At 40.2% G+C, this 25,100-nt stretch overlaps 1 protein-coding gene across 5 annotated transcripts in view; it reads right to left on the bottom strand.

Annotated features, from left to right (window-relative positions):
* Window positions 1–300: 300 nt before the first annotated feature.
* col23a1a (collagen type XXIII alpha 1 chain a) overlaps window positions 301–25,100 on the bottom strand; it is a 114,754-nt gene continuing 89,954 nt past the window's right edge. For 2 of the 5 annotated variants that reach the window (XM_020622561.1, XM_020622563.1), the window contains 26 exons: window positions 21,621–21,647; window positions 21,497–21,523; window positions 18,333–18,359; window positions 17,459–17,485; window positions 12,948–13,025; window positions 11,730–11,846; window positions 9,524–9,550; window positions 9,357–9,383; window positions 9,163–9,216; window positions 8,961–9,020; window positions 8,610–8,654; window positions 8,415–8,492; window positions 6,423–6,467; window positions 6,272–6,316; window positions 6,040–6,120; window positions 5,898–5,951; window positions 5,381–5,455; window positions 5,249–5,275; window positions 5,096–5,155; window positions 4,934–5,005; window positions 4,783–4,809; window positions 4,621–4,674; window positions 4,232–4,318; window positions 3,923–4,021; window positions 3,398–3,436; window positions 301–3,056 (listed from right to left, as the gene is read on the bottom strand). In XM_020622561.1, the coding sequence (XP_020478217.1) occupies window positions 3,054–3,056; window positions 3,398–3,436; window positions 3,923–4,021; window positions 4,232–4,318; window positions 4,621–4,674; window positions 4,783–4,809; window positions 4,934–5,005; window positions 5,096–5,155; window positions 5,249–5,275; window positions 5,381–5,455; window positions 5,898–5,951; window positions 6,040–6,120; window positions 6,272–6,316; window positions 6,423–6,467; window positions 8,415–8,492; window positions 8,610–8,654; window positions 8,961–9,020; window positions 9,163–9,216; window positions 9,357–9,383; window positions 9,524–9,550; window positions 11,730–11,846; window positions 12,948–13,025; window positions 17,459–17,485; window positions 18,333–18,359; window positions 21,497–21,523; window positions 21,621–21,647 (1,362 nt within the window). In that variant the 3' untranslated portion in view covers window positions 301–3,053. Of the gene's footprint in view, window positions 3,057–3,397; window positions 3,437–3,922; window positions 4,022–4,231; window positions 4,319–4,620; window positions 4,675–4,782; window positions 4,810–4,933; window positions 5,006–5,095; window positions 5,156–5,248; window positions 5,276–5,380; window positions 5,456–5,897; window positions 5,952–6,039; window positions 6,121–6,271; window positions 6,317–6,422; window positions 6,468–8,414; window positions 8,493–8,609; window positions 8,655–8,960; window positions 9,021–9,162; window positions 9,217–9,356; window positions 9,384–9,523; window positions 9,551–11,729; window positions 11,847–12,947; window positions 13,026–13,344; window positions 13,405–17,458; window positions 17,486–18,332; window positions 18,360–21,496; window positions 21,524–21,620; window positions 21,648–25,100 lie in introns of all 5 variants that reach the window. The other 3 variants (XM_020622562.1, XM_020622565.1, XM_020622564.1) reach the window with 3 other exon arrangements.

Below are 25,100 nucleotides of genomic sequence, written 5' to 3'. Positions count from 1 at the left end.
GACTGTGGAAGGAAGCTGGAGTACCTGGAGGAAACCCACACAGGCACAGGCAGAGCATTCAAATGCCACACAGAAAGGCCCCCTTTGGAGGAACGTTTGAACACAGAACCTTCTTGCTGTGAGGTGACAATTCTAGCCACTGTGCCACCATGTTGCATACTCCAATTGTAACACTTAAAAAACAAAAAGACAAACTTCATATATTAATGCTAAATGACCAAAAACTAATATTACATGTACAAGAAACCATAAAACCAGAGTTTATTTCAGTCTACATGTTTAGTTAACCAGTTTTCACATTATACATTTTTAAGTAATTACAAAAATAGCTTAATTCTTTTACAAACAAATGCACAACCAAAAAACATTCCGACAAAGTCAAACTAATAGTGTCGTATATATTTTGCTAAAATACCAAACTGTAGACCTTGTGCTGTTTACTGACTGAAACTGATAGAATCTGCAAAAGAAATAAACACATATAATAATGTTAAGTGACAGATAACCATCAGCTTCCTGTAAAATAATTCCAAGACCTGCACAATCTGCAGTTAATCCATTCTGCTTTCAATATCATTTCTCAATCAACACTATCATGATTGCATGTCAACTAGTCTATCTTAGCCTTATGATATGCAACTCATTTACAGATCATTGCTAGAATACCTTTAAGATATTTGAGGCACTGATCTTTCTTACAACACTCTTTTGAAGTAAAAAAAAAAAAAAATCAGTGAGACTGCCCACCAGATTTATCCCACTGATATGGAAATTGTTTCATGTGATGTCAGTTGCCACTTTGCAGGTGTAATATAGAAGGGCCTTTGGAAAAATGAAGCTGAGATGTTGCATGTTGTCATTTCAGACCTATACAGGAACTACCACTGCAGGGATATGTGGCCTACATCATGACTATTGCAACATAACATGGTGGATATTTTTAAGAACAAAAAAGTAAATATTACAACTCACTGTGTTTTCTGGATCCAGCAGGCACTGAACCAACAATGTTATCCTTCTACTGCATTGCCCTTTGTGGAAATATACCTAATTAGAATCTCAAGTTCCATTTTCACACAACTAATACATTTTTATTCTGAATTTGAAGATCTTGGTAAAAATCATACTTTAAAAAATATACTTATAACAACATTAACCTGACCCTGTTTAAACTTTTCAAGTGTTGCTATGTTTGTGGGCAAGAACTGACAAAAGAAAAATGTTTAGCAGCTGACATGTTAATGGTGACTGTAGTCAAATATTTGGAAACAATTCATCAGTGAAGCTAAGTCCAATTTCTATCTTTTTCTTTCTACATTTTTTTGAAATGATGATTGTGAATCTGTGAAAATGTGTATGTTGTTACCATAATCTGTATACATATGCAAAGTAGAGCTTTAAACAGGTATATAAAAGTTTTTTAAAAAAGTATTTAAGCACCAATAAAAGATTCCATCTGAGAAAAATGTATTACAAAGACTGGCACACACTAACAAAGATCATCTGCTAGCCAAGTTTACAACTTGATAACAAAGAAAATGCACAGAAAAATGCACAATAACTGACCGTTATAAACCACTATGGTGTATTGCAGAATTAAAGAGTTGTTTCCACATTTGTTTAAAATACTTCATGTCATACTTCTGTCAGTTAGTCCTTCAGTCAATATTGATTGAAAAACATCAAACAAGCATACAGTCAAGTCAGCAGCAAGAACTTGTACGGTAGTCCAGAAAAACAGGTGACAGCAATTAAATGTGTTTTCATCTATCATTAAAAGATAATGATCTGTCACACTGAAGATTACTGAAAAATGCATTTGATTAGTAATCACTTAATGCAACTAAAAAACAACTAGTCTAATGTTGGAACTGATCAGCTCCCTGGTTGAAAACACTGATTTACCATGAATACTGTAAATGGTTCCTTTGAATCTGGCCTTGAATTATTCCAAAACATGTCAATGCACAGGAATGCAAAATGTAACTTGACAAAACTAGGTAAGAATATAACAGAATCAAACAAAACAACACACAAGTCACAACTGCCATAAGTATAAAGTATAAAACAGTTGACTTATTGACATTTCTGAAAGACTTGTGCAGTTGGAAACACTAATAAAGACTTCTTTTTGCAAATAGAAATGATCTCTTATCAATGAGGGACCACAAGTCATACAAGCTGTCAGGAGGCTAAACAAGGCTGTTATAATCATGCATTTAATTAGTTTAAACCTTCGCAAAGAGCTATACAAGAAATCACAATAACACGTTATATTCATCTGTGCATTAAATCCTTCCTTATGTGCCAGTGACGCCAGTGACTCCCATATCACTTCAACTGGTGTGTCTTTGCTTCTCAGGTAGCTGTGATAATGCAGTGTTCTCTGTCGCCCCCTCCTGGAGAGTTTCCAAAACTGAGGATCTGAGTGTTCAGTAAGACACCGTTGCATTTTATGGCTCGCTCTGCTTTCTAAAAAGCAAACTCTGCCCCTCATGCTCTCTGCCGGTTCATGTGTCCTTTCTACACCAGGCCTGTACCTCTTCAGGGCTGAGAGAGACGCTTACGTTTGAGCTTCTGCCTTGTCATCTCCTTCTTTCAGAAAATAGAGAGAGAAGAAGACAGTAGTGATCCACACTTGTCCATCCGCCAAGAGATCTGTCCATCCATTCAAACATCTATCCATCTGTAAGACTGGGTGAGTGCGCACAATGTCATTCCCAAACAGCGTTCATGATCACAATCAGGCAGCAAATCGGACTGTTAGTAAGGCACTCTTCCACTTCACTGTCTTTCAAAGTAGGAGTCCCACTGTCAGTTGAGTTTCTTGTCTTCAAAAGCACAGCTGCATTTTTAACACTAGATTTCTAGTTTTAAAAAAGTTTTCATAATACTGTTGACTTAAAAATGTCCTAGTTAAAAAAAAAAATTCAATATATTATATAAAATGTTTTAATAAAAAAAGGAAAAAAGGGAGTGAGCCATTTGTTGTAGTATTCAATTACAATATATACCATATCAGTATGTACAGATTCCATGCTGTGGGTTAGTCATCACTGCAAAAGAAGAAGAGTAGAGTCTGATTAGTAGGACTGTACCATATCAAATCAAAATCCAAACACAAAGTCTTTGTATTAAAATACTTCAGATGACTTCAGATACTCATGCTTTACAACTACTGTACATGCTCACACACTGTGAAATACTTACAAAGTGCCCCTGTGCCAAATCAGAGGAAATTTAATTTAATGCTGACAAACCATGAGTAATAAACTCAGTATATGCTTTGACTGCGTTAGCTGTTCTCTAACCATGCCAGCTGCTGTCTCAAAATCAGAAGCTAATAATTTCATTTGTTCATATGTATAAAAAAAATGTTACAACTCTTAACGCTCACCTTGTGCCAGCAGCCTGGTATAGGCAGTCCGTCGTGTCCCTGCAGGATAAAAACAACAGTTACAAAGTCAGAAAATACCTACTGATGCATGTTGAAATACACATTATAGCTCTGCATCAATATCTAAGTATTAGTAGTAATGGCAATAATGTCTAAGGTGTGCACAACCTATCAGCAAACTGCTGTTAGAAATGAAATAATAACAAGCCTGTAGTCTTATATTCAGTGGACAGACATGAGAGTGTTATCAAGCATGTCCTGTATCTCTCCACCAGAAAGCAGACATTATTTCCAGCTATTAGTTCCTTCTACTTCATGTGTATTCTTATATTTGTGAGAATAGACTGCCAAAACACAGTTTTTCTTATCTGTGAATGCTTGTATTTACAAGGAAGTAAGGACTAGTGATCGACAGCGCATAAACACCAGAGTTAAAGAGAAATCAAATAGGAAAGTCTTTGAATAGAAAACAGCAACAATAGATGCATCACTAGTGAAGGGAGAAAGGAGGCAGAGATACTGTACCACAGGACAGGGGGCCTCAGGGCCAGAAGGAGGAAGAGGAGGAGGTGGAAGTGAAGAGAGCACTGCCTCCACAGACTGACCTTTAGTGTCATCACAGCCCTGTCAGCAAGAGTCAGGTAGACATTCACAACATTGAGGAGGAAACTCAGCGAAAAGCATAGGAAATGACAGAAACGGTGCCGCGAGCAGAAAGCAGGAAAATACTGAATGTGTAACAGGTAAGAAGAAAATAGTAACAAGTAAATCAGTTCCAGTGTGAAATATTATACTGTGTGCGTGTGTGTGTGTGTGTGTGTGTGTGTGACATACCACAGGACAAGGCTGGTCTAGCCCTGGAGGGCCCTGCTCTCCCTTCTGGCCCTTTAGACCTTTCTTTCCCACTGTTCCCCTGTCACCCTGAACATGAAGAGGAGAGCAGTCTGACACACAAACTCATAAACCTATCACACAAGACAGTTAACTGCAGGTACACTGTTTTTAGGAGCACTTACTACGTGAAGACCAGGCTAAACCATTTGTGTCATTAAAAATCACTACATGTCCAGTGTGGGTCAAATAAAGTTAAGTGTTGCTGTTAGACAAGGATTATTATGCATAAACAAGGCTGCTAAAAAAAGATGCAATAACCTGGATGAGAATAAAAACAACTGGTTGTAGTTTAATGAAGATAATACAATATTTATGTGTTCTGTACCAACCTTCTCTCCTTTTTCCCCTCGGTCACCTTTCTCTCCCGACAAACCTGGAAACCCCTGGACACAGAAGCACAAACATGTCAGAAGATAGCTTATCACTGGATGCTGTTTAAAGTTTGATTACACTGATAATGGTCTGATTTAAAATGTCACTGAGAAACTCACATCTAGTCCAGGCTCCCCTGGCCTGCCCTGTCATCACAAATGTACACATATACGTAAATCATAATTCTATTTAGAAACCACACAATGCAAATGCAATGCAAAACAAACAAACAAAAAGCAGATTTATGGATGGAAATTATTTCGTTTCTACCTTTTCTCCCTTTGCACCTGGAAGACCCACCAACCCTGAAGATCCAGGTGGACCCTGGAGGCCGTCTAGTCCCTGCAGTTAAAATAAACTGTCACCATTGTATCATGTCCACATACTGTAGTTCATGTTTTATTAAAAAAATAAAGGCCAAGTGTCCCTCACCCTGGATCCAGGAGAACCAGTGTCCCCCTTCTCTCCCTTGATCCCAACTCCAGGCTCGCCCTGCATTACAGCATAGGAACACTGAGTACCACGCATGTCAGAGCCTCCACACCACATGCAGACTGGGCTAGATACATGACCTCACATTCTTACCTTAGGACCAGGCATGCCATGCAGGCCCTGAAAAGCATTATTTGCAGTGAGACTGTGACAGCTACAAGTGCAAATAACAATTGTGACTAGTTTCTATCAGGGCTGGGATACTGACATTCTGTAAGGACTCACCGTGGATCCAGGGGACCCGGGAACTCCTGGTGGGCCAGGTGGACCAGGTAGACCCGGCTGGGAAATCATCTGAACCTGAGCACCATTGAAATCACATGAGTCAAGCCAGAGCAGGAAGCTCATACTGGCAGAGTGTAACTTAAGTCATGACCAGAAGTGAGTCACTGGTTATGGGACCATACCAGTAATTTTGAAAGTTTAGCTTCTCAGCTACAAATCATACGACTGCTGATTATTTCAGCATTATTAGTCATTTATGTATTATCAGATCTGTTTGTTTCTGTTGTTTCATTTCCACAGTGAAAATCATTTGACACAGCTTACTTGAGATGTGTGTTCCATCGTAATGACTATTAGGTCAGCATTCATTTTTCTTTTCAAAGTTGAAGTTTAAGTGCAGGGTAATGTCAAATGGCTGCACTGTATCAAACCTTGTGGTAACTGATCCATATATGTCTGCACTGATCCATACTGTACACATGTCTGAGTGACCGTCGAGGTCATGTGATGAACTGACCAGGTTGTCATCCAGCCTGCAGTCGCCTTTTTCTCCTTTCTGTCCATCGATACCCTGGCCCAAAAGGAGAAAGATGAACTTTCAGTTGTTTGTACTTTGCATGCATGTGTATCACAGAAACATGTTTGCTGTCACTACTCACAGCAGGCCCAGAGAGTCCCATCTCTCCCTTCTCCCCTCTTTCACCAGGGGGTCCTACGTCACCCGTATCACCTTTAGTTCCCTGGAGGTGATGAACCAAGAATGAATCTCATATTTGGCATAACGACAAGTAGTGAAAAAAGTATGTTCTCAGACAAACATATCTGTTTAAAAAAAAAGAGTAAATAATCATACAATACATTTAATCAGCATATTAAGACACTGTCTCATACCTGCTCCCCGTCAACTCCTGCTGGCCCAGGTAAACCCAGCTCACCCTGGAAGTAGACGAAAAGTGGAAAGATTTAGTCCCTAGATGAATATGACTGTGGTTTGCACTACTAGTACATTGGTAACATGACAGGAGAGCTCAGACTGCCTTACCTTTTCCCCTGGACGGCCTGGGGGTCCAGGTGGGCCTGGTGGGCCCTGGAGAAAGACAGAAATTGACATATATACAGATAAACTTTATACTGCAGCTAATTTTAAACCGAACAACAATTCACAAAACAAAGCATCTCTTCATTTAGTTCAGTTTGGCTCTGCAACAATTTACTGAAAAGATATTTGGCTCTTTTGCTATTAATCATTCCAACTACAGTATGTCCACCAGCTCGTCACTAGCTGTGTGCGCCGGTTGCCAGTTGAGTTGTGTGTTGGAAAACAAAGACCTGAAAGCAGTTAGAGTATAAAGCTTCAGAGAACGGAGGGGGCATCAGATTGGGTGATAAGTTTCTGTGGGCTCATCACTATGAGCGGCCGCTTTCAGGTCATAGTCAGGTGACTAAATAGTTTTTCACAGTGATATAAAAGCTGGGAAATTACACCATAAGACCTGAACCAACACAAAACAAGGCCGATGGATTTCACAGTGCTGCCCTGACAGCAAACAAAGCAGATTACTTTTTTGTTCACTCTGTTTGCAGATCACAACCAGCTTGAAGCAATTTTCAATCTAACAGACTGTAAAATAGTTTGTGTTACACAAAAGCCTGGCCTCATTTTTCATTTTCTTGATTGCACTCATGCAGGATGAGTTGGACAAAAAAAAAACCACTAATGTGACTTTATGTAACAACGATGGAAGTGCATGCATGCAATATTCATGCCATGCTGTCTCCTGTGCTGTCCGATGACTGACAGGTCCCTTCAATCACGTTCCTGATCTCTACTGTGTTACACTTGTTACTTCTCCCTCTGAAGTCCTCTACCATCTTGAAGTAATAAAAAGGAAAGCATGTTGCCTTGCAGAGGTGTACATGCTGATTCTTTCCAACCTCTTATTTGTCCTCCATTAAAACCATGGAAACCAACAGGATGTTTAGTATGTTTGAATGTTTATTATTTGATATGAGATATTCTATCATTAAAAAGTGAAGGCTACTCATGCAAATAATTATACAAAAAGCCAGAAAATGAATGATAGTGTGGAATGATAGTAACAAACAATCCATTTCAACATGGTTCTAAACCACATTTATCACCCCTTAAACTTTCACCACAGATGAAACCAATAAAGCCTTTCATACAAACAAGTGAACAGATCATAACACAAGCTGGGTGGCCAGTGAGCAATCCTTGCTTCAAGGATATAACTCTCGCGCAGCGATATGGTATCAGCTGATCCACGTTGGCGAGAGGCTTCTGATAAGATCTAAGGGTCGTGTTTTCACTGACTCCTTTGTAACTATCTCACGCTGCTGTCTAATGCGTTGCATGCAGGAGCCCATTTCAGATCAGGTCTGACGGGATGGGGTTCAAAGTGGATTTTAATCAAATGCACTCCTCTGAGGAGATAGACATCTGTTATTAGCATGTAGCACGATACATGGTAGAATCATGTATCTGAAGAGACTGATGGGAAACTGAGACTGTGGTGACTATGAGGAGCTCCTCGTGGAGAACCTAAGATACTACTAGACCAGGTAAATTCAGTAATACTCTTTAGATGTGGCCTCTAGAGAGACATTCAATACATTTGAAGTCTGTAGCTCTGGATAGAAGGAGTCTACAAAAACACACATATCCACTGGTTGACACAGGTGGGATAAGGAGCAGGTTTACATGAGTTGCATACGTATGCAGCTCTGGGTGACTCTATGCATCACTACATGTGTTAGTTACAGATCGCACCACCAAAACCATGCAGAAGCAACAGTAGATTACCGAAACACTGATGGTGTTGATGGCCTGTCAAGAAGAAATGGCGACATGTTCAATTTGTGGTCTTGAAAAGAAAAAGTCCAGTCATGTTTCTCTCTACACAGCCACATTTGGGGTTTAGGTTGTCCCTGATTCCTAACTTGAGATTCAGAAACAAATGCCTAATGGAATATATGATACAACCATAAACCTTATCACTTTAATATTACTCACCTGGAAAGCATCCAGAAGCTTCCCATTAAAGTCAATGATGTCCGATGAGCCTGGGGCACCTTTTTCACCAGGATAACCCTGAGGTGGAGACAGAGAAGATGAATGCAATATAAATGAACAACTAAAGATAACACAAGTGGTCAATACAATAACCGATTGGTTATAGAGGGCTAACCCTCTGAATAATGCACATACCATGGATCCCTGTGGTCCTTGCTCTCCTGATGCCCCTTTGTCACCCTGGGTGATGCACATATGCAATTTTAAGGCAAACCTCTTTTAGACATTGGATATTTAACACTGTTATGTATCATAAATGTAATGTGTTTGTATGTTTGTATGGTCATTGTAACAAATCTGAGTTGTTTTTTTTTCAGAATTCTGACCTTTGTAAAAGTTAGCTCTAAAATCAGAATTCAGAGTTTAAAGTCAAAACTCAAAAAAATGTTTTTTTTACAGTGGCCCTAATCCTCTTCCACATGTTTTGACTAAGAAAAGGTCATTACTGATGTATGTATTGTTTGATGTCAGACAGATGTATCTCACCTTTAATCCTGGGAGTCCATCCATGCCTCGCTCTCCCTTTTCTCCCATACCTGGCTCGCCCTTTGTCAATACACAAACATTCATGGTCAATACATGCAAGAGACTTTCATATAAAAGAACCTGTGTCTGAGACATGATTACTGATGAGTAAAACTTATCGGTACCTTTGCCCCTGGAGGTCCCTGTGGACTCATCAGCCTACCTTTGCCCCTGGAGGTCCCTGTGGACCTGGATAGCCAGGTTCACCATCTTCTCCCTGTTAGTTTATAAATGTCATAAGTACAAACTTTTGGCCTCGTGTTATTTTTCTGGTAAACAGTAGAGTTTGGCAAGAAAGTCAAAAATATTTAAGACAATTTAGCTGAATCAAGACTGATTATCCACAAGCAATCTTACCGGCTTCCCAGGCAATCCCTGTGGCCCCTGAGGCAGAAATACCATCACGGTTACCGTAATTAACCAGAGAAAGACAAATCATCACCACAGACTTATAATAATACTGAACAAAAATCAAACTGCTTGAGCAATAAAATCCTCAAAATTTATATCTGAGCTACACTCACCTCAACACCGTCCCGACCTGAAAAACCCTGAGGACAGAGGAGAAACTTAGTTAACGATCTCAAATGCAGGTAAGAGTTAAGCTACTTTGCCCACCAGATGTCAGTATTCAACAAGGTATGACCAGTCCATGGACTCATTCATAGCTGGAGAACTTAGAGAAACTAGGGGATTGAAGAAACAACCTGGAAAAATGAGTGGAGCAAAAATAACAAACACAAACAATCACTGAATGCTTTGATGGGTGTGAAAATGATATGAATCATATGCCACCAGATCTCGTAGTCGAACAATGATGAGTGACGTTTGATTGGCACGTTTTGACAGTACAATACACTTCCACAGACTTGGGTAATTTACCATGGCTCTTTAATAGCCCAACAATAGTTTTATTTATTTAATTAATAACTCATCTGTATCGATTAACCTTTTTTTTTTCTTTAAACAGTTGCCTAGGGCTAACTATGAAGCTCTGGCCTGGTTTCTGTGTATGATGAGTGTTAAGCCTCAGCTCCACTGAAGACAAACACAGACATTATTACACTTTCTGGCATCTGTCCCTCATTGATTTGGTTTATTTAGGTAAACAGACCTGGCTGTTTGTGAAGGTCAGGTGGAAGTGTGCCGGGAGCAGCTACACATCTGCTATGAAGTCATCCACAGCAGAGACAGCTTAGTGGGATCTTGCACAAGAGTGCTCCATCTCTTCTCTTTTCACTGATCTCTCACACAGACACACTGCTCTCAAGTAGTTGTTTACTTGATCATTCAGTGCTGTACTGTAATAAATGCATGACATAAGCTGGAGGTTATTAGCCTTCCGCTCTGTCCTCATATTTTACAATAATGTGCAGAAGCTACTTGGATGTTTCCCAGCTGGGTTTCTTCCTCTTGCTCTCTGACAGCACATACAAACTGTCATCCTGATCTCCTCCACTGCTATGTGGTCCTCGTTTATTTCCATCCTGAAGATGTCTTTCAAAATCTTTTCTCGCCCCTCGTCTTTTGATTTCCCCCCACAGCAATGGGAAACAAATTACTGTTGTATTTCATTTTTAGAAGTTCATTTATCCTGAGTGCAGAAAGGCACAGATGAGGAGCAATTCAGCTTAGTTTGAACTGTCGTTCCTTTACTTCTCTCCACTTCACAGATATAAACAAGGTTCTGAGGACACCCATGCAGGCAGGCTCACTTTCTCCTGCTCAGTGTTTCCTACACTCAGACATCTGCCCACAACATGGAGCAGTTCTTAGAGTCCCTTGGCTTTGTTTTGCTGTTTTGGGTTGTGCAATGCCCTTAATCAGCTTGGAGAGTACATTTGAAATACACTGTGTTATAGGTCCAAGTTTCTTAACCTGTCTGCTCATTTTCTGAGCTGTGTTGGTTTTCTTTTTATTTGTTAGGCCTGCATAAATTTTAGATTCACCCACACGAAAACCGCCATTTTTCACTTGAATCCCTTTACTGTCCTGTGCCAGTAAAAAGTAACAGAGCATTAACTCCTACACTTGGATAAACAAAAATGATCCTCTCTGCCACCTTCTCTCTCTTCCACTTCCATCTTATAACCACAGGTTTAAGCTGCAGCTTATGAACTAAACTCTGGGAAACACAAAGTTAATTTTGAGAAACATAAACTGCCTCCGGCAACGAGGACGACTATTGTTTGGTGAAGGTGGCAAACTGCCCATGAACTCGCCGCAGTGCCATATCTGGTTCAGGGGTGCACATCGACACAGCCGTGGTCGGAGGGTGGGAGAATGAGGGTGTGCTGGAGAAGTCTGTGGCTGCTGTCTTACACAAAACAGATGAGGCCAGGAGTAGAGTTGCTATTCTGGGAGTTTTTAGGTAAGCCACAGCAAAAATGGGAATATGGGTCGAGTGCAATATTCTGTGTAGACCTCCCCGGTATGCATGATGCATAGAAATGCACACTCAGAGCACAGAAACTCAATTTGCAATTTGTCACACCCTGCAACTGAACCTTACCAGGTTGACACAATTAGAGTAACACCTCCCGATGACTCAGGTGTTTTAAATGACCACATTCTTTGTGGTGTAACCTTAGTTTAAGGGTGTATAAAATGGAGTGATTGTTGGAGGAGGAGAATAACAGCAACTAAGAGGAATGTGTGGGTGTATATAGTTGTGTTACATTGCCTTGTTTTATATAGCTGGTGTATATTGGAGTGTACAGAAGTTCTTACTGGTTCTCCAGCAGGGCCACGAGGCCCGTCCTTTCCCGTGTTCCCAGGGGGGCCTCGGGGACCGGGGGGACCTGGAGGACCTGGGGGACCAGCGGGTCCAGTCTGACCCTGGTCACCCTGATTAAAAAACAAACAGACAGAAGAATGAGGGGATGAAATACCAGGATGTGCTATCTTGCAATATGACAGAATTCAAACATGTGACATAGCAAATATTCAGAATATATTTCTTGAACAAGGATTAATGCTTATGTGACTACTCGGATGCTGCAGAAGCAAATTGTGAACACAAAACTGATGTATAATTTTTTTAAGTTGGACATGGTAAACAAACAGTTGTCTGCAGCACATACAAAGCAATGTTAGCATTCAAACCAAAGCCATGAGCTGAAATGTTAAAATGCTCCACAGAACCGAAGGAACCACTGAGTCAGGTGGTAATTTTCTATGGGTTCATCACTATGATTGCATAAATACATTTGATCCACAATTAATATAAGAAACATTTTAAATACAATCCATAGAACGAACCATAGACCTTACTGCAACAATCTATTGTTTCAAATGAGGAGTTTCTTTTCTCTCTATGCTTTATCAAACAACAGCAAATGTCACCTCATATTAAAAGACCTTTCAAAACTCAATTTAGATCTATAAGAGATGCAGTATGTTTTTTGTGAAGACTTCCACCCTCATGTTTATGCCAAACAGAAAACATTAATGCCCTGCACCCTCACATCTCCACAGACAAATGACACATTATAGTTTGCTTTGTTGGAACAACAAGCCCATGCATAACAAAATGATACCACCACAGCAGACGACAACATAACTTTCTTGCATTATTACATTTCTATTAAGCTCATCCTTGACCTTAACTGTCAACAACAAAGTTCTACTATTCCCTTTTTAAAAAGAAGCACATTTTTCTTGAGTCATTCCAAAATGTGCGTTGTTCATCCTTGAAGATGTTTTCCTAATTGCCTGGTTGCTGTAGAACCTTTATACAGACAATTTCACCTGATCAGTCATGCTATTAAAATTAAACAAACCAGTATGCACAGGAACATTATGAAGAAAAAAAATCTTCAATCATGAAATCCAAGTGGAGAAAAGTGAAAAGGTGAGAAAGAAGGGAGATGCATGGCTGAGGAAATCTGAATAAGAAAAGATTAGTTAAACTGTTAAAGGTGCACACATGCCTTAGCTGTGCTCTACCTTCATAATGAGTCTCTGCTGAAAGCTGTTGGACTGCTCTCCAGAGAGAAAGCCATGGTTATATCGGGGAAAGACCATCTGAGATGCAAGAGAGAAAGACAGAGAGGAGGGAAAGGGAATAACGAAAAAGAGAAGGAAGGACATGGAGTGGACTAAAATGAGACAGAGAGGATGAAAGACATAAGTAAGAAAGTCAGAAATCCACTGCCAATTCTACAAGGGCGGAAACAAGTTCTGCAGAAAACAAAACGCTGAGTTCAGCAGCTGTAAGCCAAAAGAGAAAGTTTAAGAAGAGCATTTTGCTCCTCTGTCTGCAGGGATAGTGACAGAACAGCAGCCTGACAGACAGCGGTGGCTGCTGGGAGGACCATGGATAAATTAGCTGGAAGGGACAAACCTTGACGGTGAGAATCTGATTACTGTGCAGACCTGCATATGTGCTGTAGTTAGGAGGACCCTGGACACAGGAGCAACAAATAGGAAGGTGAGCAACTTAGTATACCAATATAGTTGAAAAGGACACTGACATACTCTGTAGATTTAATGTATAGAAGAAAAAGATATTTCATAAAACCTAAAGCGAGATCCAGCAATTGTCCCCTTTGCCCTTCAATAATATATCATTTCACATTCAAACGTGCATATAATTGTGTGTTGTGTTCCATTTCATGTCCTCCCATCCTTCCCTTTGCGACCAAACCAAACAGAAGTGGCTTGTAGTGCTTTCCAGCCAACTGTGATGATTGTCTGTCAAGCTGAAAGAAGCATTTTGTCTGCCGCCAAAGAGCTCAGAGCACTGTGCAGCTGAGCTCCTTCCAAAAATGCATGGAAGGGAGGTCAGGATGGAGTGATGGGATGTAGAGAAGATCTAAGTGAGCAGGGACAGAAAACAGCAGGGGGACAGTAGGGAGAGAAAGAAGGAGAGATGCTAGTCTGGTCATGATGTTTCTGTTACCAGGCTGTGGTGAGTGCTGGATAGCGGAGGTTTTCCCAACACCGCAGACCCCTCCTCATCCTCCTCTCTTTGCCTATGCTCTTCTCTCCCCACTGTCACGTTCATGCATTCACTCTGTTCCTATCATGGAGACCACATACAGTATATGGTCCCTAAACATCTCATCAGAGAATAGGCTGTTTCACATTGGGTTTCCCCTTTACCTTGTTCTCATCAGACCTTAGGTTGATACTAAGACAAACCACCATTCAACCTCAGTGTCCCATGTAAGCATGGCCTTTATGTAGCTGCTCCAGGGGAGGCAAAGGAAGGTTTTGACTGCAAGTGAAGCTTCCATTAGCCGCCAGACGAACCTAAGCATGCACTGACAGTCTTCCTCTGTATGGATTTGACAGTATGGGGGCTGGGAACAGTGGCTACCAGCTTCATTCCTTTAAAAAAGTTGCTTTATAAACAGTGCATGACACATGACCCATTGTCACATAATTCTGGTGGTTCTATAACATCTGATTGTGTTTTAAGACGCCCATTTTCCTGTGTTTGTAGTCATCCTGGGACCAGATTCAGCCTGACAAAGGCACTGAAGATGATAGACTGAAAGGAAGCCACAGGTTAACAAAGATTCATGGCCACTTCCTGTTTTTACATATATTCTATTATCTTCCAGAGGTGAAACAGCGTTCATGTTGAAATCAGGGAAAGGTAATAACTGAGCTTATGAGCTGGGATGATACCTCCAACCTCCCACCAGCCTTTGTCTGCTCAGCCTCAGTGACCCTTTAGAGCTTTGATTCAAGGCTGTTAAAGTTTCATTTTAAACATTCAGAAACAGTTTTTCATTTGCTAATATATTGCGCCGTATCTATAAAAATGTACCCCTGAGTCAAACCTCATTCACAGCTACAGTAGTTTTAGGAGCTGTACGGTTTGTTTTGAACCAAGCCTGAGTTTCTAAGTGATACTCAGAGGTTTTTGGGCTGCAGCCTTATCCAAGGATATCAAAGCTCTTAGAAACCTCTTCCAAGTGTAATATTTACCACTTGGAGGAACTATGTACGGCAGAATCCCAAAAAGATTTAAAAGGAGAAAGGGCCTCGTGCTCACAATCCAAAACGTCCAACAAATCCAGAAGGCCTTAAGATGCTTTTGAAGTTGAACCGTGACAAAAATGAGAAAAATTACTTCAGACACTCTTAGGTAGAGCATGGAATATGTTTGAAAGCCTTTATTTAATCGGGCACCTGAAGAAAAAAAAAAAAGCCGACCCATTTCGACCTCACCAGATCTTCAACAGAGGAGAAGCATATCAGATTTAAAAATCCAAAAGGTTTCTCTTTGTTTAGACGATCACCCTTTCAGATGGTTGGTTCAATAGCTTCTATTCCTTCAGGCCTCGATAGACTATCACTACATGAGTGATGTTCAACAAAATGCTGTGCCATAGGATAACACGTAATATTCGTTCTAATGACATGTTTATGTTCAGTCTGTCTTTCAAGCATCTCTTTTTTTTGTGTTCAATATAGAAACAGAAGGACAGGTGAGGCGATACAGGGAAATCAAATGGGTTTATAGGACTCAGGCATGCCTGTAAAGTTTCTGAAGCATACCATAAATACTGTTCTGCTGAGTAACCACGTCAAATTTATACTCTGCTATAAAACAATTACCCCTCAGTTTCACGCCAATATGCTTATATGCCAATACCGTCAGGCTCCAACTTTCAGAAGAGTTATAAGTGAACATCCATTTTCAGGTATTATTCTAAATCATTTCTTTTGTTGGGCAGTTGCTAAAGAATGTTAATGAAGACAAAATGGCTTATGTCTGTCAAAAGGAACATCTGTAGATTTTTTTTTTTAAATATTTTGTGTTTTACTGTTCTGAAAGTGTTTCACAGTCAGAGTCTTGGACCTTATAAGATGGACCACAGCCAATATAAAAACTATTAGGTAACATCTTTTGTCTGATATAGACAGTTATGGTACCGTTATGTACATGAAGACCATTATCTAGACGGTCACTGTGTGCATGGGAATTTCTACAGTTTGAATTCTTCTGCATTTTTCCTGCTTTGCATTTTATTCCCACTTTTATTTCCATGTGATGAAGAATGATACTTTGAATTTAAAATAACTAAGAAGCCTTCAGATTTCATGGGGTGCTAAACTTCTTCAGAGAATCCATGCTGCTTACCATGTAAAGCACAGGGGGCTTATGTTCCAACCACAGTGAATGAAGTTGTAGATAATTACATAGATCTCATGGTGGGTGGAACAATATCAAATGAAAAGACAACACTGAGAACATGGACCAGATGCAGAGCGAGGTTGCCTCATAATATTAAAAAAATCATAGTTTGGTAGAGATGAGATGGCAGCTGTGGTGCACGGCTCCAGCCATTGGGTTTTGATGGTGAGTTTTAAGTATTTCCATTGCTCTTTAATGTCATCGTTTCTCATCTCTGGCTTTGGGGATGTGGGTAACTCAAACCTCATCACAGACTGTGTTGTTGGTGCAGTTGCTAGGAAAGCTGCGCTTTTTTTCAAATCATTTAAATACTTTTCTCAAGTGTTGAATGTTGAATGTGCACGTACCAAAACTAGAGATCTTTTTTTCCCCCCACTAATTTGTGTCCCTGCAGGTCCATATTATTCAACAACAAGGAAATGACAAATAGTTTTGAGATATTCTAAACTTTCTATGATGTTTTATTGCTCTGTCTGGTCTGGGTTTGAACCTCGGGCATTTTTCCCCAGTAGTCCTAAGATACATTTCAATTCAGGTCATTTGTAAAGTCCTATGTCTAGTTTTATTTGTGCATGTCATTAACTTGTGCAGGTTCTCTGTGACTCTCTCTCTTTCTCTGTGAAAGTTTTTTTTGAAGTGAGTTTAGTGAAAAGATTGATAACACTCTCAGGTCTGTGAATTCAGTAAGAAGCTACAGACAACAGTTGGTTAGATTAGTGTAAAGAATGGAAGCAGAGGGAGACAGTTAGGCTGGCTCGGTCTAAATATCCAGCACCTACAAAGCTTAATGATTAATGCTTTATATGTTTTTTTAGCTGCATTAAAGCCAAGCTGTGGTTTTATGAGGAGGTTTTGTGCTGGACTATCTCAGGTGCAGTAAGTGTTACCTTTGGACAAGTTAATTGCTGCTGACTATACAGTAGCCTCATATTAACCAGGCAGACATGAAAGTGATAATGATCTTCTCATTTACCTCTTTTCAAAAAAGTGAAAAAGTTTGCTTTTGTTATGCACAACTTTTGACTTTTGTTGGACTTTTGGTCATTTTTTGGTGAACCTGTTGTTTTAACTTTGCATCCTTTAGCTTGACCTCTTGAAAATTAGAAAAAAAAGGTGGCTGAGAGACAAAACAAAAAAGAGAGGGCAAAAACTGGAAGAAAGACTTAAATGGAAGCTCATTTTTAAATTGTTTGGGAACAAAATGCAGTTAAAGAAAAACTATATTTTTTCAGTCAGGTCAGTTGTAGTGAAGAGATAACTGCATCTCATTTAACCATCTCAGGCAAAGTCAGAAAACTTAACTTACCCTTGGCCCAATGTCTCCTTGGTCACCCTGGGAGAACAACAGGAAAATGACAATTGTCAGCAGTTATTAGCACTATACATGCATGCAGGACCAGTCATGCAATAGGATGCTGTAGAGCAGCTGTGACAGACAGACTGAAAAATGAATACTTGTGTACAGGAAGGAAACGACTTGAAGGTCATCTGTCCATGAGCCAGCTCAGGATGTCGACATTTACTATACAAATCACTGGAGAGTATGCAATCAGTTAGGCGAAAGCAGGAGTGCATGCGCTAAATACTGTTGCTTCTCTGATGAGTATCTGGAGGTCATGTCCTCATCGCAAAGCTACTAGCGTGATTACATAAAGGGCAGCCCATTTTCCAAACCTCAGCATCATCTGTCATTCACAATGCCTGCTCATCAGTCCGAATCCTGCTCTGACAGATGCTGTTTACTGCAGCTGCATTGTTTTTGTGCTTATGCTTATCAATTTTTGCTTGAGTTCAGAAATGTACACACACAGTGCACACACAAAGGACGAGCCAGCTCTGCCTCCTCCTGCAGCCTTTACATTTGCTAACATCTTGTGCTGGGCAGAAGTTCACACAGTGGGAAAACATCTGCAGACGGCCTTCAAGCTTGTTCAATGCCTTGACATGAAAATGTGTGGACACGTATGAGCTCCTACATAACTACATGTAGGATGCTCTATAGCTTGTTTGGTAGATGCACAGTGACATGAATGTGGCAGGGTGATGGAGGGAACAACTGTGAGATTGGGTGTGCATGTGAGCTTGCGCTGGTGTTCTTCTGAAGATGTCTCTCTTTAAATGAGTGTGAGAAATACAGTACATCTATATGAAGTGCTGCTAAAATTCAGTTTGTAGCATACCTTTTCTCCCTTGGGTCCAGCTGGTCCCTGTAAGAGGGGGGAGATAATTGGAGTCGATCAAGATAAATCAGTTATCACATGAGCAAAATACAGCATAACACAAAACATCTTCAGCTGACCTCCAACAGGGAGTAAACAGCAAGACAAGGCAGTAATATCACTTAATGCAGTGGTGATATTGAGATGGCCCCCTCACATATGTCTGAGCATATTTCACAATAAGAAGACCACATGACATGAGCTGGCAGCGGGAATGCATTTTAAGATTTCACTTTGTGAGGTGAAAACTGTTTTATTGCTTCTTTGTATCTCTACCAGTCATTGTCTCAGATGGGAACACCTAATATGTTTTAGAGTATCAAAACAAGCCTGTGCGCTCACATATACCATACAGTATATCAAGCACTGCCACAGACTCATGCTTTGTGTTGGACAGTCTTATGAGCACCAGGCCCACATCTGAGCTAATCCCCGCTAGTCTGGCTGTGTGGTGCCATTCGTCCATCTCTGTGTCTGCCTGTCTCAGTCTGTCCGCTGCTGACGAGTGGCACGAGGACACCAAATGCGGTGGCACCACAAGCCACAAACTGACAGATGGCCCTCTGCGACTATGACAGAGACACACAGAGAAGACCAAATGGGAACTTATCACCAACCATATCTAATCTCAGCCACAGCAGTGGGCAGATTTGACCTCTTTCAACCCAGCTGTACTTTATTGTAAGCTTCTTTACGTCTCCATTCTCCAAAACTGTCTATTCTTTCACTCACTCTGTACATTACACACCCGTTCCCTCTTCCTGCTTTTACTCAGTTCCACTGTCTCTAAATCTGCCATGCTATCTGCCTTGAAGTCTCCCTCTGTAATTCGTTCCAACTTTCCTCACATCTTCTATTTCTGGCAAATGCTTTGACTGAAGCTCTAATTCTGTTCAGAAGTACAATGCTGAAGAGCTTGTTCAGTGGAGGGGATAAGCTGTTTGCTAATGTGACTGGCCACGTGATGACAGGCAGCAGCTTATCTCCCGCACCACTTCTTAGTTTGTACCTCCTTTTCAAGTTAGCATCTAATTCTACAGCCAACACAAACAGATGCTGTACAGTCAAATATTGTTCAAACACACAGAACTATTCTTCAAACTCTCTTTGAGGTTCAGACGTTTCTAAAGATACTAAATATCAGGCTGAGCTTTAGAGAATCTCCTGATGCACAAAGTATCTGAACATTTTCCATTTGATGATTCAGTGCAAACATCCTAAATCTTTAGTGAAAAGCTGATGTACTACATATAATACTGTACATGTCATACTGCCAGAGTCTGCGATGATTTTTATAACCCTTAGAGCTACTTAAAACAAATGTAGATGTTAAAAACTAAAGCTAGACATCAGGTTTATGTTCTGTTGTAGTATTTTTTGGCAAGAATGTGAACTTATAGAAGTTCAGAACATTTCAGTTATCATATAATGCAAAACATTTTTACTCTGCACATAAAAATTGTCCACTTTGAATGGTTACTTACTGGAAGGTTTCCAGAGCTTTTCAGCTACCTTCCATTCTATGCTCATCCTTCATAACACTCACCATAGTGATTTCAAACTGTTACTTTTACACAGAATATCAAATAGTCACACAAATAGATGCTTGCATAGAAATATGTCAGTGACAAAAACATATTTCTTGCGAGTACAAATCAATAGTGTTCTATTCTTGCCTGGTTGACTGTTTGTTCTAGACTCTGGGGGATCAGCCTATCTCCTATCTTCATGTGAGTCTATGCCCAATGAAAATGGTTCACATCGCAGGAGTCTAATATCCAAAAGTCTGTGTTGTTCAATTCAATATATTTTGTTATTCATTTCCATTTGTTTTCTCCTTATTGAAATAAGGAGAAAATAAAATGTATTTTTAAATCAAAGCATAGAAAACATAAAGAATGACCGTCCTGACATGGAATAATGAAAAAGTACATTGATCCTTAAAAGACTTTTGCTAAAATATTTGTTTATTGCAGGTTTTTATTGTGGCCCATTTTAACATGCTGCCTATTTTCCAGACTATGTTATGGGTAAAATGGGCCAGCAATAATTTTATTTTCAGAGAAATGTATACATTTTTAAACAGACTTCATCATGATATTGAATCTACGACACTGCATCATCAAGTTGTTTTCATTAACCTATTAGCCTTATAATGAAAATGCACTTTTAGCCTGCTGGAGACAGTCTCAGTGTCAGGTACTGTCACGCACATGGTCGCATCCTTTGACCAATAAAATTAATTTCTACTCATCAACAAGTGTTGTGGGAACAACATGAAATGTCGGTCAGTGACTGGCTACCACAGTTTAAAACTCCAGGACGTCCCAGTCTTAAATGGCCCATTTCACTTAGTTTTCTTCTACTTTAGTTCACGTTCCTTTGTAAACTTGTGCTTCTCTTGTGTTCTTAGTTTATGGGAAACGTATCCTACATCCCTCGAGTACCTAGTCTGCTCATGAGGTCTGTGTCACACCTGCTGTGGTTTTACTGCAAGCTCTCTGTAATGAGGAGAGCTCTCTTAAAGGACAGACGCAGCGTGAGGTCTCCTTTAGCAGGAAACAACAGGTTAATGGCATTCAGAGAGGAGCTAGGGACACTGTTTTCATTATGCTGAGGTGTTTATGTTTCAGCAAATAACTAGTTGTTTGCTCACCAGGCACAGCGACCAGGGAGAATGGATGAAGGAGGGGGTCATGGGTACTGTTATGACTTTTTAAAGAGTGTCTGAAAGTTATAAACTCTAGTCTCACTGGTGTGAAACCCATTTGCTCCGCTTCTCCTGTTTCCATGCTACACCTGGGTGTGTCTGGGAGTATGGCTGGGTTTCAACAGAAGGGCAATAGATGACGCTCTGTATAGGGGATTTCAGCACCCAATTCACTTGAGCCCTAGGATGACTAAAGATGTGGAACAGGAAACAAGATGGCCACCCTGAGATTTTTACTCACTTGCAGAGTTCCCTTAGAAACCGTAAACATGATGAAGAATAGCAAACCATCACCTGCCTTACAGGCCAAATACCCACCTGGATTCACAGTTAGAAAACCTTTAACCATGACCTGTTTTAGTGTAACTGATACGTGTTACTGGAAAACCAAAACAAGACAATAGGCGTGTAATACCTGGCTTCCCTTGGGACCTGGTAAACCCTGATATGAAAGAGGAAACAAAAAACAGAAAATGTGAAATAAACTCAAGTCAGGCACTTAAAGTATATTTTACAAATTTAATTTCATGTATACTCACTGGCTTGCCATCCAAGCCAAGTGGGCCCTGTTGAAAGGAAACACAAAGACAAATCAACATGCTGTTGGAAATACACTTTGTTTTCAGCAGATAAATATGGAGATTGATACCATTCTCTAGCAAAGACTCTCTCTCTTTCTCTCTCTCAAACTCATCAAATACATAACTCTTCCATTTATTCAGGCCACCTGGAAATAAACCTTTGAGATAAATAAGCCAAAATGTTTCTCATTTACCTGAGAAAACTGACATTAGCTCTTCTCTGACTGGACTTAATCACCTCTATCTATAAAAATGTATTTAAATGCAATGATAGATTTCACTGAAACATCTTGCAACAGGACTAGTTACATAAAGCCTCTTGGTGGAGCTTCTATGTTGACTGATATGCTCTTGGAGTGTTTCTAGACTTTTAACATTAAGGCAGAGCATCAATATTAAGGATTTTTATTACCTATAAAACAAACAAAATGGTCTCCCTGTTGTGTCTGTTTCTGGCTTAGCTGGATCAGTTAACTCTAAGCAAGAAGGCAAATAACTCCAGACATGTACAGTAAAACTGACATCTTCTGCAAGGCTGCTGTGAATAAAGAATATGATTAAGACACTGTGAAGAGACTATTTGTTTTAAATCTTCCCCCTTTAAAACATCGTAAACTGTCTGTTGGCTCTTAGTATTTCATAATGTTTGAGCCTTGTAGTCAGGAAACAATGTGAATGATTTTAGCTTAGGAAACAGTTCAGTGGATTTGGAAAGATATCAAGTGAGGAGAGTAAAATGCTTGCTTGTAAATAACAGAGAAGAAACAGCTGCAGTAAATGGAAAGTTTAGTATACAGAGTAGAAAAATGAAGAAAGCAGTTTTATGTATATCCTGCCCCATTTCACTGTTAATGTGTGTGTGTTTGGGTGCACACGTAAGACTCAGATATTTAGATGTTTCCAGGTCTTTGTGGCGTAAAACGACTGACCATGGGTGGATTTAGTCCGGTGATATTAATCTGCCACATAAACTCTCTCTCTTGTGCGTGTATTTTTGTGGTGATGAAATAATCCAACAGGCAGTTAAGTATGAAGTCCCCATCTAAACTCACCAAAGTGCTGAAACAGCAGTTGAAGTTGTCCACTTTGTTTAGCTCAGTAAAAACAGCCGAGTAAGTCAGTGAACCTCTTCTGAAAAGCAACTCTCAGTTCAAAGGCACGAACCTTTAGATCCTCGCTAAACATAAAGTAAAAGCTGGCTCTTGGATCAGACTTTCCACAAACACTTACATGTGATGTATATAGTAAAGATTAATGTTGACTTCCTCTCTAATGACCGCACTCCATGTTAAGCTAACAGTTTTCACAGGGTCCCTTGAGTTGTGGGTCGCTCAACCCTTCACAGTGCTGGTGGTTCTGCAGACTGGAAACTATCGTTAACGGTCATCAACTCTGGCCTTGGATGGCTTACATAAGTATGGCTTTTCTCTTCGTCTCCCTGCTTCGCCAGCCCCATGGGTACCATCTGGCCTGAGGTCCTAGTGAAAACCTACCACAGTGTCATTGCTGCCTGGTGTGATGAATGGCTAGTAAGCCCATAAGGAAGAATGAAAGGGGAGAAAAAGAAGGGAGGAGGTGATATATAGAGCTGCTCTCATTAATAGTGGTCATGTACTGCCCTTCGTTTAGTCTTGTAATGGGGCCGCATGGCTATAAACTCTCATAAACCTAAGTGGTCAGTCTGTATAAAAAAGGTTCATAAAAATATGGAGAAACGTCTTTGAGGCTGCTGATGTGTTTTTGATTAAGGGCTCCTTGTGAAATCTGCAGTAGGTGGCTTAGACTGGGTGGAACAAATGACTGAGACCAATCAGAGGGCAATAACTTCACCATGACAGAGGGTGAGGATGTACTGCTTGGTAGCTCTTTCAATGGATTCCACATATAGTGCAAGACAAGATGTAGTTTAATCAATATTAAATACAGTACACTGCGTTTCACTGAGCCTGCAAACATCCCAGTACGTTTTGCTTGCCATCTGTGTTCATGCCTCTAGATCTATGTAAGGGTATTCTCTTATGTGTGTGTGTGTGTGTGTGTGTGTGAGCTGGGTGATATTTCTCCATCTGGGAGTGTTTATCGGGGCTCGGCTCCTTCAAGACTCGTCAGCATGAGTAGGTGAGCTGATCGCAGTGAGGTCACTGGCTGCTGCCGAGTCTGAACTGGAGCAAAAAACATAGATTTATGGCCGATAACAAGCCCCATAATGACCTGTGAACTGTAGGTAATACTGCATGTGTGTCCCTTCTTTTGTGAAGATGTGTGTGTATATGTATTTGGTATCAAATATAGAATAAGTTAGGACCCAGAATTTGTGAAGTATAGCTACCCAGAGCAATAGATAAACTAACAATACAGCAATCCAGGAAGTTCTTCTATGACTGATAACAAGATACTTTAAAGTCTATTAATCTAAATCAGCAGAAGAGGCAAAGGAGAACGTGGGGCTGAAAAGATCTATATGAATAACAACACATGAAACACAGGAGCTATATGGGATCCAATTTTGATGCATTGCCCTCAATATGTTCTGTGCTTTTCTTTCTTTATAGCTGCATTGTTTTATTGCACCTCTTCCATGGTACAAACCCGCAGTAAAAGACAGACTGTAAGGCAGGAAAAGAGCAGGAATTCATATAAAAACTAAAAAAAAAGAGAGAGACCCTGCTAAAATCTCTTCATCTCATACCACAAATGGATCAGGCAGAGGAACAATGAAGAAAAATACTGAGACAACATTTATTATTACCACCAAAACCTCAGTTGGATCCAGGGGAAAATGAAATAATGCCTTTTGTGTGCATTTCTAGTCATTATTCTAGTCCTGCAGATTAAAAAAAAATTAACTTAGCATCCCCACTAATTAGATGGCTTGTAAACACGTTTCTGGAAAACAGTTTAGGCTGGTGGACATAGTTCTCTGTCCACATAAGTGCATGCCGATACACACCCATGAGCCTGAGAGTGCCTGTGCATGTCTCTTAATACCAATGAAACAGGGCGAGGGCTGTCTTTACTTTACCTGTGGTGCAGACTGGTGATTATCCAGTAGGTTTTAATTGGTGAGGATGCACATGAAAAGTAGATGTTTGCACATCAGAGCAGCTACTTCAGCTAGAAACAGACATGGCAATGTGTCGCACACGTTAGGTTCAATGAGCGTAATTATGTGACGCCAAACTTAAAGAATATGCAGAGGGTGAGAGAACCCTTTCCTATCTGCTCGTTCTACTTTTCTTTCTTTTCTTGCTTGGTTCCTCCTTTTGTTTTAGCTTTCATGCTGCTGCTGTGACAAAAGTCTATATGAGGACTACATGACATTTGCTTATTTGGGAAAAAAAAAAGTGGCTGCATCCAGACCCAAAAGCACAAAAGGCATACCAGAGTGCTCTGTGTTGGGTGACTCTCTGGCTTTAATCTGTTTTCAGAGACCAGGAA

The sequence above is a fragment of the Monopterus albus genome, unplaced genomic scaffold (genome assembly GCF_001952655.1).
Source record: "Monopterus albus unplaced genomic scaffold, M_albus_1.0 scaffold282.1, whole genome shotgun sequence".
In the NCBI taxonomy this organism is placed as follows: domain Eukaryota; kingdom Metazoa; phylum Chordata; class Actinopteri; order Synbranchiformes; family Synbranchidae; genus Monopterus; species Monopterus albus.
Note: the sequence above shows the minus strand (reverse complement) of the source record. Positions and strands in the feature narration are given on the sequence as shown.